This window comes from Erpetoichthys calabaricus, chromosome 11 (assembly GCF_900747795.2).
Source record: "Erpetoichthys calabaricus chromosome 11, fErpCal1.3, whole genome shotgun sequence".
Classification (NCBI taxonomy): domain Eukaryota; kingdom Metazoa; phylum Chordata; class Cladistia; order Polypteriformes; family Polypteridae; genus Erpetoichthys; species Erpetoichthys calabaricus.
Genome location: NC_041404.2, coordinates 73805109 through 73818364, shown reverse-complemented (window position 1 = coordinate 73818364; position 13256 = coordinate 73805109). Strand labels below are relative to the sequence as shown.

General features: G+C 39.2%; 1 protein-coding gene across 3 annotated transcripts in view; it reads left to right on the top strand.

Annotated features, from left to right (window-relative positions):
* Positions 1 to 13256, top strand: part of idh3g (isocitrate dehydrogenase (NAD(+)) 3 non-catalytic subunit gamma) — a 29633-nt gene that overhangs the window by 10367 nt on the left and 6010 nt on the right. For all 3 annotated transcript variants that reach the window (XM_028813355.2, XM_028813353.2, XM_051933591.1), the window contains 4 exons: positions 5843 to 5940; positions 6024 to 6139; positions 12250 to 12310; positions 12582 to 12714. In XM_028813355.2, coding sequence (XP_028669188.1) covers positions 5843 to 5940; positions 6024 to 6139; positions 12250 to 12310; positions 12582 to 12714 — 408 coding nt within the window. The remainder of the gene's footprint in view (positions 1 to 5842; positions 5941 to 6023; positions 6140 to 12249; positions 12311 to 12581; positions 12715 to 13256) is intronic.

The window sequence follows — 13256 nt, the reverse complement described above, 5'->3', positions numbered from 1 at the left end:
TAAATTTCAAGGGCAGGTTTTCAACTTTAATAACTTGGAGTATTCCAGTTTCTGACTAATTTGTTTTAGTTCTCTTTGTAGTGAATTTAAACTAGAAATTGTGTAACAGTGTGATGTCTGCTTAAACTCCTTTACAGTTTTTAAAAATATGACATTAAACTGCTCTTATTTTGCAGTTGTGTGATGTGCTGGCAAAGTAAAGCAGAATGTAGTTATTTGTATGCTAGATGCCAGCATTCCTTGGCTTTATTTACATTTATTTTTTTGTTTTATGTGCTGATGAAAAAGCCACACATAATATGTAACTTATTTTAAAAGCTCACTGTTAAGGTCAGTGTTCACAGTCAGCATGTTAAATCTGGACAATAAGCAGCCTTGGGTACAAAAATGTTTATTGAAGTACAGTGCTTTTTGAAAATCAATTTGGAAAGGTGCTAATGTACAGCATGACTGTTTTTAATGAAACTGATCATTTGATTCTTATTTTATTATTAAATGATAACATAATATATATATTTAGGGCGGAGTGGTGGCTCTGAGGCTAAGGCTCTGTGCTTGTATCCAGAAGGTTGCCGGTTCGAATCCCCGTCACTGCCAAAAGAGATCCTACTCTGCTGGGCCCTTGAGCAAGACCCTTAACCTGTAATTGCTCCAGGGGCGCTGTACAATGGCTGACCCTGCGCTCTGACCCCAAGGGGTATGCGAAAACTAACAAATTCCTAATACAAGAAATTGTATAAGGCGAAATAAAGAACAACAAAAAAAATATATACTGAAAAAGTGATGGCTAACATTTTTGAATCAGTTTACCAGCTAACTGCCATCTTGCCAAGCTGAATGAACATTCAAGACAATAAACTGCATTTCATTTAAAACAAAGATCTCTCAATTTACCCAGTATAGCTGGATAGTGTATTAAATAACTCACAATCAAGTATTATGTTATAATTAAATTTGAAATCAGTTGTGGCCAGCATTCACACAAGCAAAAAGAGGCAGTGGCATCAACCAGAAGATAAGATTAGAAAGTTTCAGTAATGGCAGCTCTTAATTTCTGAATGCTAATCAGTATTCATCGACAAGTACAAGCAGCAATTTGAAAATGCATTACATTTAGAAGCAATAAATTAAAAATGTAAAGATAATATTGTATTGTGTACCTCATAATAAAATAACATAGCTTTTAGAGACTGAAAGAAGCAAGGGTTCATTATTGAATGTAAATTAAAATACAAAGTAGACAATAATTTTAAAAAGTGGAAATAGTCACAAATCATAATGCTATATTCAACAAAGAAGCAAGAAATTATTACTATATTAAAAGCATATGTTAGGTTGTGCAGTTTGGAAGGCCAAAGATTAAAGTCAAGAACCCATATAATCAGAATTTCCTCAGTTCTGCAGAATTCATACAAAAACCTTATATAAACACATTCTTAATCCCAATAAATCCAGTTTAGGGTTGCAGAAAGGTGGTTGAGAGCTTAACCCAGCAGTACTGGAATCGCCCGATTAGGCACACATTTCAAACACATTCAGTTGGGTGTGTATTTCTTTCAGGGTGGGGAAGGAAACTGCAGTACCTGGAGAAAACCCCATATATACACAAGGAGAACATGCAAAATCTACACAGACTTCCTAACTTCCAGTTTAGCTCCCAGCTAATGAATGAGGTCGTGCACCCTGTATCTACTAGTTTTCACGTGAGAGTCCCTTTTTTTTTTTGAGTACCTTTTGTACAATTTCATGTCCCACTCTGAACACATTTTAAATAATAAAATGCTAAGTTTCTTGCCTTCCACATAATCTGTCGACAAACACAAGTGATTTATTCAGCAACATGTACAGAGTACAGTGAAGTTTCTTGTGTGTGCCCTTCAGCATGCAGACATGGATATCCAGTGGATATAAATTTGTCCACTTACTGATATATTTACTTTTATGGAATTGTATTTGGTGGTGTGTGATTGGCATATCAGTTGGCAGCACCTTTTTTCTTGCAGACATGGCCCTTAATGGGCTAGTCCACACCCAGAAACAGTCACAAAGCATAACAAAAATTAAATCAAAATATATATGGGAAAAAAAAAACATCATCCACTGTTTTGGAGATTGCTTGTCTGCACAGTGGTCAAGTACGTTTTCCACAGGTACCCTAGTTTCCTGTCGTATTTGATAGAAATGCTTGTTTGTTTGACTCCAGACTCTAAATTAACTATTATGAACAAGTATGCTCTGTGGTGTACTTACAGTCCAGTTGAAGGTTTGGTTCAGCCTGGCACAGTCTCTCAGCAACTCTGTAGTGGTAAGTGCCCAGCTGCCTCCTCGTGAACTCCCTAAGCATGACCAAACAAGTAAATGTCTTCCATATTACGTAAAACACAGTGGGGCAGTGATGGAGGCTATAAGAAATTGCCTGATTACAGTTCTGCATCTGTGGATGGCCTTCTGTTGGTGTCAGTTGGTCTGTCTGTTTAAAGGTGAGCACTTACAGGTGTATCTCAATAAATTAGAATATCATTGAAAAGTTAATTTATTTCAGTGATTCAATTCAAAAAGTGAAACTCATGTATAACAAAGATTCATTACACACAGAGTGATATATTTCAAGTGTTTCTTTAAATTTTGCTGATTATGGCCTATAGGTAATGAAAACTCAAAATTCAGTCTTCTTCTTTCAGCTACTGCCATTAGGGGTTGCCACGGCAGATCATCTTCTTCCATATCTTTCTGTCCTCTGCATCTTGTTCTGTTACACCCATGCATGTCCTCTCTCACCGCATCTTTCTCGGCCAACAGTAGCCCTATTTCCACCAGCACCCTGTTGGCTAACAGTACTGGTGGCGGTCGTTGTTAACCTGGGGCTCGACCGATCCGGTATGGAAATTTGTATTGTTGTCCGCATATTGATTTGGCAAAATTTTACACCAGATGCCCTTCCTGACATAACCCTCCCCATTTATCCGGGCTTGGGACCGGCACGAAGAAACACACTAGTTTGTGCATCCCCTGTGGCTTTGAAAACTCAAAATTCAGTATCTTAGAAAATTAGAATATTACATAAGACCAAAAAAAAAAGATTTTTAATACGAAATGTTGGCTTACTGAAAAGTATGTCCATGTACGTATTCAATACTTGGACAGGGCTCCTTTTGCATGAATTACTGCAACAATGCGGTGTGGCATGGAGGGGATCAGCCTGTGGCACTGAGGTGTTATGGAAGCCCAGGATGCCTTGATAGTCTGCATCTCGTCTGCATTGTTGGGTCTGGTGTCTCTCATCTTCCTCTTAACAACACCCCGTAGATTCCCTATTGGGTTTAGGTCAGGTGAGTTTTCTGGACAAGCAAGCACAGTGATACCAAGGTCATTAAACCAAGTATTGGTACTTTTGGCAGTGTGGGCAGGTGCCAAGTTCTGCTGGAAAATGAAATCAGCATCTCCATAAAGCTTGTCATCAGAGGGAAGCATGAAATGCTCTAAAATTTCCTGGTAGACTGCTGCGCTGACTTTGGACTTGATAAAAAACAGTGGACCAACACCAGCAGATGACATGGCTCCCCAAATCATCACTGACTGTGGAAACTTCACACTGGACCTCAAGCAACTTGGATTCTGTGCCTCTCCTCTCTTCCTCCAGACTCTGGGACCTTGATTTCCAAATGAAATGCAAAATTTACTTTCATCTGAAAAGAGGACTTTGACCCATTGAACAACAGTCCAGTCCATTTTCTCCTTAGCCCAGGTAAAACGCTTCTGACGTTGTCTCTGGTTGAGGAGTGGCTTGACACAAGGAATGCAACAGTTGTAGCCCATGTCCTCCCATTCTTGAATGGGCTATGCTTCACAGTCCTCTCAAGGCTGCGGTTATCCCTGTTGCTTGTGTACCTTTTTCTGCCACATTTTTTCGTTTCACTCAACTTTCTATTAATATGCTTGGATACAACACTCTGTGAACAGCCATCTTCTTTAGCAATTTTTTTTGTGGCTTACCCTCCTTGTGAAGGGTGTCAGTGACTGTCTTCTGGACAACTGTCAAGTCAGTAGTCTTTCCCATTATTGTGTGGCCTACTAAATCAGACTGAGAGGCCATTTAAAAGCTCAGGACACCTTTCCAGTTTTTTGGGTTAATTAGCTGAGTGGAGTGTCACCACCATGAGTCTACAATATTGAACTTTCTCACAATATTGTAATTTTCTGAGATACTGAATTTTGGGTTTTCATTACCTGTAGGCCATAATCAGCTTGATTATAATGCTTGAAAAATATCACTCTGTGTGTAATGAATCTATATAATATATGAGTTTCACTTTTTGAATTGAATTACTGAAATAAATTAACTTTTCGATGATATTCTAATTGATTGAGATATACCTATATTTCCTCTCATTAATGCAGTTGCTTTTGCTGCTTTTTTTTCTTTTTGTGAAGCTGGTTTGCATTTTCCTATGTCTGATTGTCTGTTAGCCTGTCTGTCATCCTATGGAGTTATGTAGCACTCTCATCATTTCCTCCTACTGCATTTGACTGAGCTGTTTGCATGGTTTGCATTTATTCTTCTGGTATACACCTTACTTCCTCGTGTTATATCAGCTCTGGCTGTTTCTTGAATGTGCTTTGTTGGTGTAAAGTGTTACCAATGCAGTCCGTGGTGAAGATGTTTAAAATAAATTTGTACAGAATAGAGCTCTTGACATACATTTTGTAAGGTGCTGCAAAGAATTCCTTTTATATTTGGCCAATCAAGAAGAGAAGAGCTGGAATTTGTATACACTAAAAAGTCTGTTTTTACGGTCATCCTTCAGACAGTAACATATTATTTTCTCTTAAAATAGTCTATACTTGTCTGTTGTTGAATTTAATTATTTGAAAGATGTCCACCCTTTGTAAAGTTAAAGAGAAATTCTTAAATTGGTTGAAACAAAGTCCTAAAGTAAAACTGCTTTTAGAGAAGAAAAGGCTTTACAGCAACTGTACAGTTAAAATTTCAAAGCAGGTTTCAATCCAAAAGAAAATGCTACACATGTCATCAGTTCAGAATTAGAGAAAAGATTCCCGGGAAGTATCTAGCATCACACCAAGGAAGAAACTGCCTGACAGGTAACCCAATGGGGGAATTCCAGAAAGTGTCACACTGCTGTGAAGCTCTGTGGAAGTCATGCCTTGTAAAGTTAAGTGTGATAAACTGTCCAGGGTGTTGTTCTTACGGTGGAACGGGCTACTGTATGTTATTCTCAGTGGAAGTCTTCTGGAGATTGTCATGTTTGAATGAAGAATCATTTTGGAGCTCTTCCTCCTACAAGCAGAAGTCTATAGGTTGCTTTGCCACCTAATTTTGCATAATGTATGGATGATTTTGAAAAAAAAAATTGTTTTTTTGATGTCTGTCTCTCTTGCACTTCATTGAGCTGTATGTGTTTGTAGGTAGGGGAGGAAAACATCAGCTGATGTGGTGGGAGAGATAGCACTGGTAGGCGCAACTCATCTCGTGTTTATGGAATTGACATGTGTCCTTGGAGTGAGAAAGACCTTGGCACTGTAACAGATTATAGCATGTGTTATCTGTCACCTTTAGTATTAACTCTGCTCTTAAAAAATGTTTGAAAATATGATTGCTGTAAAATCTTCTCTGAAATAGCCTTGTCCTCCACCATAAATCCATTTTCTTGTTTTGACTTCTGAGCATGCTGTAACAGATGTGTCTGAAGTACCCAGGAGAGCAACACCAAAGCCACCTTCACAATAAGGGTCTTCTAGTACAGTTGCAAAACACAGGGAACCAGTATCTCTAGTTGACAGACACATAGCAGAAGCCTTAACTCATTCTCTTACTCTGCTGTAGCCTCCACCTGCCAGGTATGGCGGCAGACACACTGTTACCATGATACCAGGAGACGGCATCGGACCTGAACTCCTGCTGAATGTCCGTGAGCTCTTCAGGTAAGTGGCCCCATTGGCACTTGTGATGATGCATTTTAACATTTTCCTTAAGCTGTGTTTTTTTTTTCTTTTTGTGCATGCAGATTCTCTTGTGTGCCTGTTGATTTTGAAGTGGTCAATGTGAACTCGTCCTTGACAGAAGAAGATGATATCAATAATGCAATAACTGCCATTCGCCGCAATGGAGTTGCTTTGAAGGGTAACAGTGCTTCCAGTATAATTAAAATGGGAACATCCTAGGTAGTCCCTCTCTATACTAAGAAAATTCAGACTTAAATAAACATTATACCACTTTCGCCTGAAAATAATAACCTTGACATGACCCCGATTTTGCTAATTTTTATGGCATACGACACCACTGCCATATGGCAACTTCTTTCTTGACCGCTTCTTAATGAAGACCAATTTCCTTCCATGTATTTGTAATCATCTTCTAGGTGGCTAGCCTGTCTCTATAGCGAAGGGTTTAAAATACTCACTTCATTAGTCCTATCAGGTATTTCTGTGCTAAGCTACCACAGGCCTCAGTTTTTAAAACTACTAGCAGTAACAGATGAGAACAGACTGGAATAAAACAGCCCTTTCTTACATTGGTAACTGACCTGATTTCATGGTACTACAGGTTGTATCAGTGAGACATACAGTCATATGAAAAAGTTTGGGAACCCCTCTTACTTCTTTGGATTTTTGTTTATCATTGGCTGAGCTTTCAAAGTAGCAATTTCCTTTTAATATATGACATGCCTTATGGAAACAGTAGTATTTCAGCAGTGACATTAAGTTTATTGGACTAACAGAAAATATGCAATATGCAGTATAACAAAATTAGTCAGGTGCATAAATTTAGACACCCCAACAGAGATATTACATCAATACTTAGTTGAGCCTCCTTTTGCAAATATAACAGCCTCTAGACGATTCCTATAGCCTTTGATGAGTGTCTGGATTCTGGATGGAGGTATTTTTGACTTTTCTTCCATACAAAATCTCTCCAGTTCAGTTAAATTTAATGGCTGCCAAGCATGGACAGCCTGCTTCAAATCATCCCATAGATTTTCGATGATATTCAAGTCAGGGGACTGTGACGGCCATTCCAGAACATTGTATTTCTCCCTCTGCATGAATGCCTTTGCAGATTTCGAACTGTGTTTTGGGTCATTGTCTTGTTGGAATATCCAACCCCTGCATAACTTCAACTTTGTGGCTGATGCATGAACATTATCCTAAAAAATTTGTTGATATTGGGTTGAATTCATCCGACCCTCGACTTTAACAAGGGCCCCAGTCAGTCCAAAGCACTTTGTTCCAAAATGAATCTGGCTTGTCTAATTGAGCATTTGCATACAACAAGCGACTCTGCTTGTGATGTGAGTGCAGAAAGGACTTCTTTCTCATCACCCTGCCATACAGATGTTCTTTGTGCAAATTGCGCTGAATTGTAGAACAATGTACAGATACACCATCTGCAGCAAGAAGTTCTTGCAGGTCTTTGGAGGTGATCTGTGGGTTGTCTGTAACCATTCTTACAATCATGTGCATATCAACACCATCCAAACTCGGCTCCTTAGGGACAAGCTGACAGAGATGAGAGTAGATTCATACCTGGTGGCATGGATCATGAACTATCTTACAGACAGACATCAGTATGTGCGTCTCGGGAACTGCAGGTCTGACATTGTGGTCAGCAGCATAGGGGCACCGCAGGGGACTGTACTTTCTTCGGTCCTGTTCAGCCTATATACATCGGACTTCCAATACAACTCGGAGTCCTGCCACTTGCAAATGTTCGCTGATGACACTGCTATCGTGGGCTGCATCAGAAGTGGGCAGGAGGAGGAGCATAGGAACCTAATCAAAGACATTGTTAAATGGTGTGACTCGAACCACCTACACCTGAACACCAGCAAAACCAAAGAGCTGGTGGTGAATTATAGGAGGCCCAGGCCCCTCCTGGACCCCGTGATTATCAGAGGTGACTGTGTGCAGAGGGTGCAGACCTATAAATACCTGGGAGTGCAGCTGGATGATAAATTGGACTGGAATGCCAATACTGATGCTCTGTGCAAGAGAGGACAGAGCCGACTATACTTCCTTAAAAGGCTGGCATCCTTCAACATCTGCAATAAGATGCAGCAGATGTTCTATCAGATGGTTGTGTTGAGCGCCCTCTTCTACGCAGTTGTGTGCTGGGGAGGCAGCATACAGAAGAGGGACGCCTCACGCCTGGACAAACTGGTGAGGAAGGCAGGCTCTATTGTAGGCACGGAGCTGGACAGTTTGACATCTGTGGTGGAGCGACGGGCACTGAGCAGGCTCCTGTCAATCATGGAGAATCCACTGCATCTACTGAACAGTATCATCTCCAGACAGAGGAGCAGCTTCAGCGACAGACTGCTGTCACTGTCCTGTTCCACTGACAGACTGAGGAGATTGTTCCTCTCCCACACTATGCGACTCTTTAATTCCACCCGGGGGGGTAAACATTAACACTATACAAGATTATCGTCTATTATACCTGCCTTGCACTCTCTACCTTGCATTTTTTTTACTTGCACTGCATTTTTATTGCTCTTTAATTAATATTTTTTATCAGTATGCTGCTGTCGGAGTATGCGAATTTCCCCTTGGGGATTAAAAAAATATCCATCCATCCATCCATCCTGTATTTGTCTTGGCCTGCCAGACCTGGGTTTAATAGCAACTGTGCCTGTGGCCTTCCATTTCCTGATTACATTCCTTACAGTTGAAACTTGACAGTTTAAACCTCTGAGATGGCTTTTTGTAGCCTTCCTCTAAACCATGATACTGTTAACAATTTTCAGATCTTTTGAGAGTTGTTTTGAGGATCCCATGCTGTCACTTTTCAGAGGAGAGTTAAAGGGAAGCACAACTTGCAATTGACCACCTTAAATACCTTTTCTCATGATTGGACACACCTGTCTATGAAGTTCAAGGCTTAACGAGCTAATCCAACCAATTTGGTGTTACAAGTAATCAGTATTGAGCAGTTACATGTATTCAAATCAACGAAATTACAAGGGTACCCACATTTTTGCACAGCCAGTTTTTCACATTTGATTTAATTTCATACAACTAAATACTGCTTCACTAAAAATCTTTGTTCGGAAAACACCCCAGTACTCAGACGTTCCTAGGAAATGAAAGACATACCACTGTTATTTTTTTCATTGAAAGTAGAGTAAATTATTATGCAGGTTCCCAAACGTTTTCATATGACTGTAATAATGCAGTTTTGAGAAGTGTGAAAGGCAGTGACGTGGCAGAAGACATAACTTTGCTTTCCTTTTTCACTCTTTATTTACTACTTAGTTGAGTTTAATTTGAGTTTTAACTTAGACATATGATTGCACAGTGGTTAGTGCTGCTGCCTTGCAGCTCCAGAGACCTAATGTTTGATTTCAGTAAGGTCACTGTGGACTTAGAAGATTTTTCCTTTATCCATGTGAGTTTTCCTCTGGATACTCTAGAGCTAAGGTTCCCAACGGGGGCAGTACCTCCCACCGGTGGGCACTGAAGAAATCTAAGGGGGCATTTCTGGTCCAAGACATATTAAGGGGGCGTTGTGGACCAGCCGCCGCCCCCTTGGGCAATACTCATAAGAACGCGATGAAAAGTTTGATTAATACTAAAAATCATCGAACGCATGTTTCAACCAATTATTCTAAATGTCCATTAAGAAAGACCCATCAATATTAAATAGTTAGTTATTAGTACATTATGTTTACAAGTTTGCACAAGTCATGCATTCTCAGATCATGCAAGTCCTTACGAGATTAACGCATGTGCAGAGGACAATCTATGCAGGTTCATTGAACATTAATAAATACGTGAGAAGTTTTTTTTATCAATACCAGATTGTTTCAGAATTCCTTCAGAGCAAGTGTAAACCTAAAATTACAGTGCGGTACCTACAGATCACATTCAAAGGAAAATTTAAGTGGACCTACTTATTAAAAACTAGTGGGCTTCGTCCCCTGTTCGCTTCACTCACCAACCCGTGCCTGTGCTACACACCAGCCACTTTGTGTCTCTGCTCCTCGCGTATGTGGATTTCACTTTCACCAAAAAACAAATCTTTTAATTCTCGCGGATATGCCTCTTCATTGGGAAGAAACGCTACTTTACCCTGATGGCAACATGAATTAAACAATCTACAAGTCTCCCATCATCTTATTTAGTCGAAAGAGGATTTAGCATGGTCAACAATCCATTAACAAAGAAAAGAAACAGTGGATTGCAGCGATTTAAGATTTCTGATGAAAAAAAACATCGAAAAATTAGTGTCATCACACCAATCTCAGCCCTCTCACTAATAATATTATATTCATTTTTTTAATAATATATATTTTTTTAATCATACTTTGAGCAATACACCAATATTGTTAATATCTTCTAATAAAATAATTTTTAAAATATGTCCTTGTTTTTCAACATATAATATAGTATGGTTCACCCAAGGGGGGCGCTATCAAATCACTCTTTGAAAAAGTGGGCTCTGACCCCAAAAAAGGTTGGGAACCTATGCTCTAGAGTTTCATTTAACATCAAAAGATATGCACTTATTGTAAGTTAATTGGGAACTCTAAATTGACAATATATGACTAAGTGTGTTCTATAATGAACTGGCTTCATGTTCAGAGTTGGATCCCCCTTTGTACCCAATATTGCTGAATTAGGCATGCCAAATGTTTTTAAAACAAAGTGTAATAATTTTTGTAGAATTTTTTTTTTCTGGCATTATATATCAAGTGCCTTGTCCATAAAAATTTAAAACGGCAGTTATCTGTGATTGTAGGAAAGTATTTTAGAATTTGCAGCCCTTAAAATGTCAAGTGCACTCCTTCAAACCTAGTATCTTGTCTTTTGCTGCATGTTTTTGTCATATTTGGTGAAAACTCAACAGACTGCTAAATTGAGACTAAGGTATGAAAGCTGTATGTGCAGCTGTGTTCAACTATAGAATAGGATGGGTTTTTATTTTACCCACAAAGATTGAGCAATTCAGTAAAAGCACTTGATCGCCAATATCTTCAAATAGCAGCATTTCAGTGGTTAGGTCTGCTGCCTTCTAGTTGTGTTTGAATCCACATGGATTTCTTCTAAGTACTCTGCTTTTTCCATCCCACAATTTAAAAAGTGCAAGTGTTGTTAACTGATGACACTAAATTTGCTACCGTATGTGTTGGTTTGTGTACGTGTGAGTCCTGCATTGGAGTGTTGGATGATTTAAGACTGATTCCTCCTGCGTCTGTAAGATTGTTTATGAGATGAGCATCATTTAATACCTTGCTCAATGTTAAATTAATTAAATTTCCTAATATGGAGTGTAATGTGTATTTTAACTCATTCTGAAACTAATAGGTGCTGTAAGGTGAGGTAGGACTCAGCTCATTGGTACCATCAATGAAGATTTAACTTTTTTTGGGGGGCAGTTTATGTGGGAAGGGGTGGATAGGATATCTATGTAAGGTAACAGCAGCATTATGTTATTTAAGAGGATGCAGCCCCAGTGGGTAGTAACTGGATACCTCCCAAATTATGTTATACATGGCTACCTACTATCCCAATATACTGGGAAGTCAGCCTGGGACGTATATGGCTCTTTAATTGGGAACTGGGGCTCAGAATTGTGTATGGACAGTCTGTAATTGAGCTTGGACTTTGGAGAACAGGTTTTGTCTTTAGCCAGAATGATAAGAGGTATTTAAAAGAAGAATTGGAAGTGTAGGAAGGCACAGAGGTTCAATGGCTTTTATGCTGTGTATCTTTTGTATGTTGGTTTCTCCTGTTTTTGGGTAACCCTCACTTACATTTACTTTTAAGTAAATCTTAAATTGTGTATATTTTGGCTTCCTCGGCATCAGTTTGGGTTCAGGGACAGCTCAGGAGGCACCCTCAGTGATCCCAGAGGCCTGTATAAAAGTAGCAAGATGCCAACAACTTCAAAAGAGAGACTGTATTTGTTGAACACCTCGGCGCTCATGAGAGTGCATCTTTTACTTCAACACAAGTTGCACAATGTGGAGCAAAACAAATGTGGTCATTGTCACAAACTGAGTAAGTGATAGATTTGACTGGTCCAACACTTCAGCTCTTAGGTTGTATTGTCTACAGCACATGTTTCCATTCACATCATGTACAGTATTTCTCCTGTTTCAGATTAGTAATAGGAAAGGAAACTCTGTGACAGTCAGGACACTTTATGCTCTCGGGAAAGTATGAACTATTCTTGCCACAAGTTGAATGCGTTTTTTTTTTCTTTGTTTCTTTCCTTTGATCCTGTTACAGGTAACATTGAGACCAATCACACAATGCCACCCTCACACAAATCCAGGAACAACTTACTGCGGTAAGAGGTCCCATCTGCTGTTCCCCATTTGACCAGCTCACCTGTTACTTAATACGTGGTTTTTCCTAAATCATTCACCTGGTTCTTGGTCTTTTCCCTAATCGCTCCTCACACAGCTTTGTCCTCAATGTATTGGCACATGTTTTAAATTATTCTTGCCTATTCCAGTTTCTTATCCTTGTCCTATTGTGTGTTAGTTCCATATTTCACTGTGCATTTTAATTTTTATTAAAAATAATTGTTTAATTTAAATAATACTTTTGTTTTACAGGACCAGTCTGGACCTTTATGCCAATGTGATCCACTGTCGCAGTATGCCAGGCCTGCAAACTAGACACAAGGATATTGACATTATTATAATCCGTGAGAATACAGAGGGCGAGTACAGCAGTCTGGAACATGAGGTGAGCCCCCTGTTTTGGAATACTCAAGCCAGGTGTCATGAGTGGCACAATAGGAGATACTTTTCCAATCATACCATTTATATTTGATCTGCCACTCTACAAACAACATCTGCAACTCAGTATACAGTACATCATTGACATAGTTCTAACCCCTCCTGCCCTTCTTTCCTTTAATACAGATAGGAGATTTCAAACTTTGAATTAGACCTTAGTCGAGGTCTACATTTGATAATGCTGAGTTTTATTAATGTCATTAAGACCCTTTATTATTCCCCCTCAGCTGTCGTATTTATTAAGTTGGACATCACTCAACCATTTCAAATTTCTAGTTGAGATAACTTAGAAAAAAAACGGATATCAACCGATATGTATTTCAGTACAGGAGATGCTTCCTCCTTGGGATCCATTGTAACCACACTGGCACTGCTCTTTCACTGTGACTTTATTTCTTCTAATTTCCGGAAATCTTCTGTGTATAATTTGTACCTTTTTGAACACAGGCACTTTCTCTTTCATCTATTTTATTTATCTATTTCTTACAT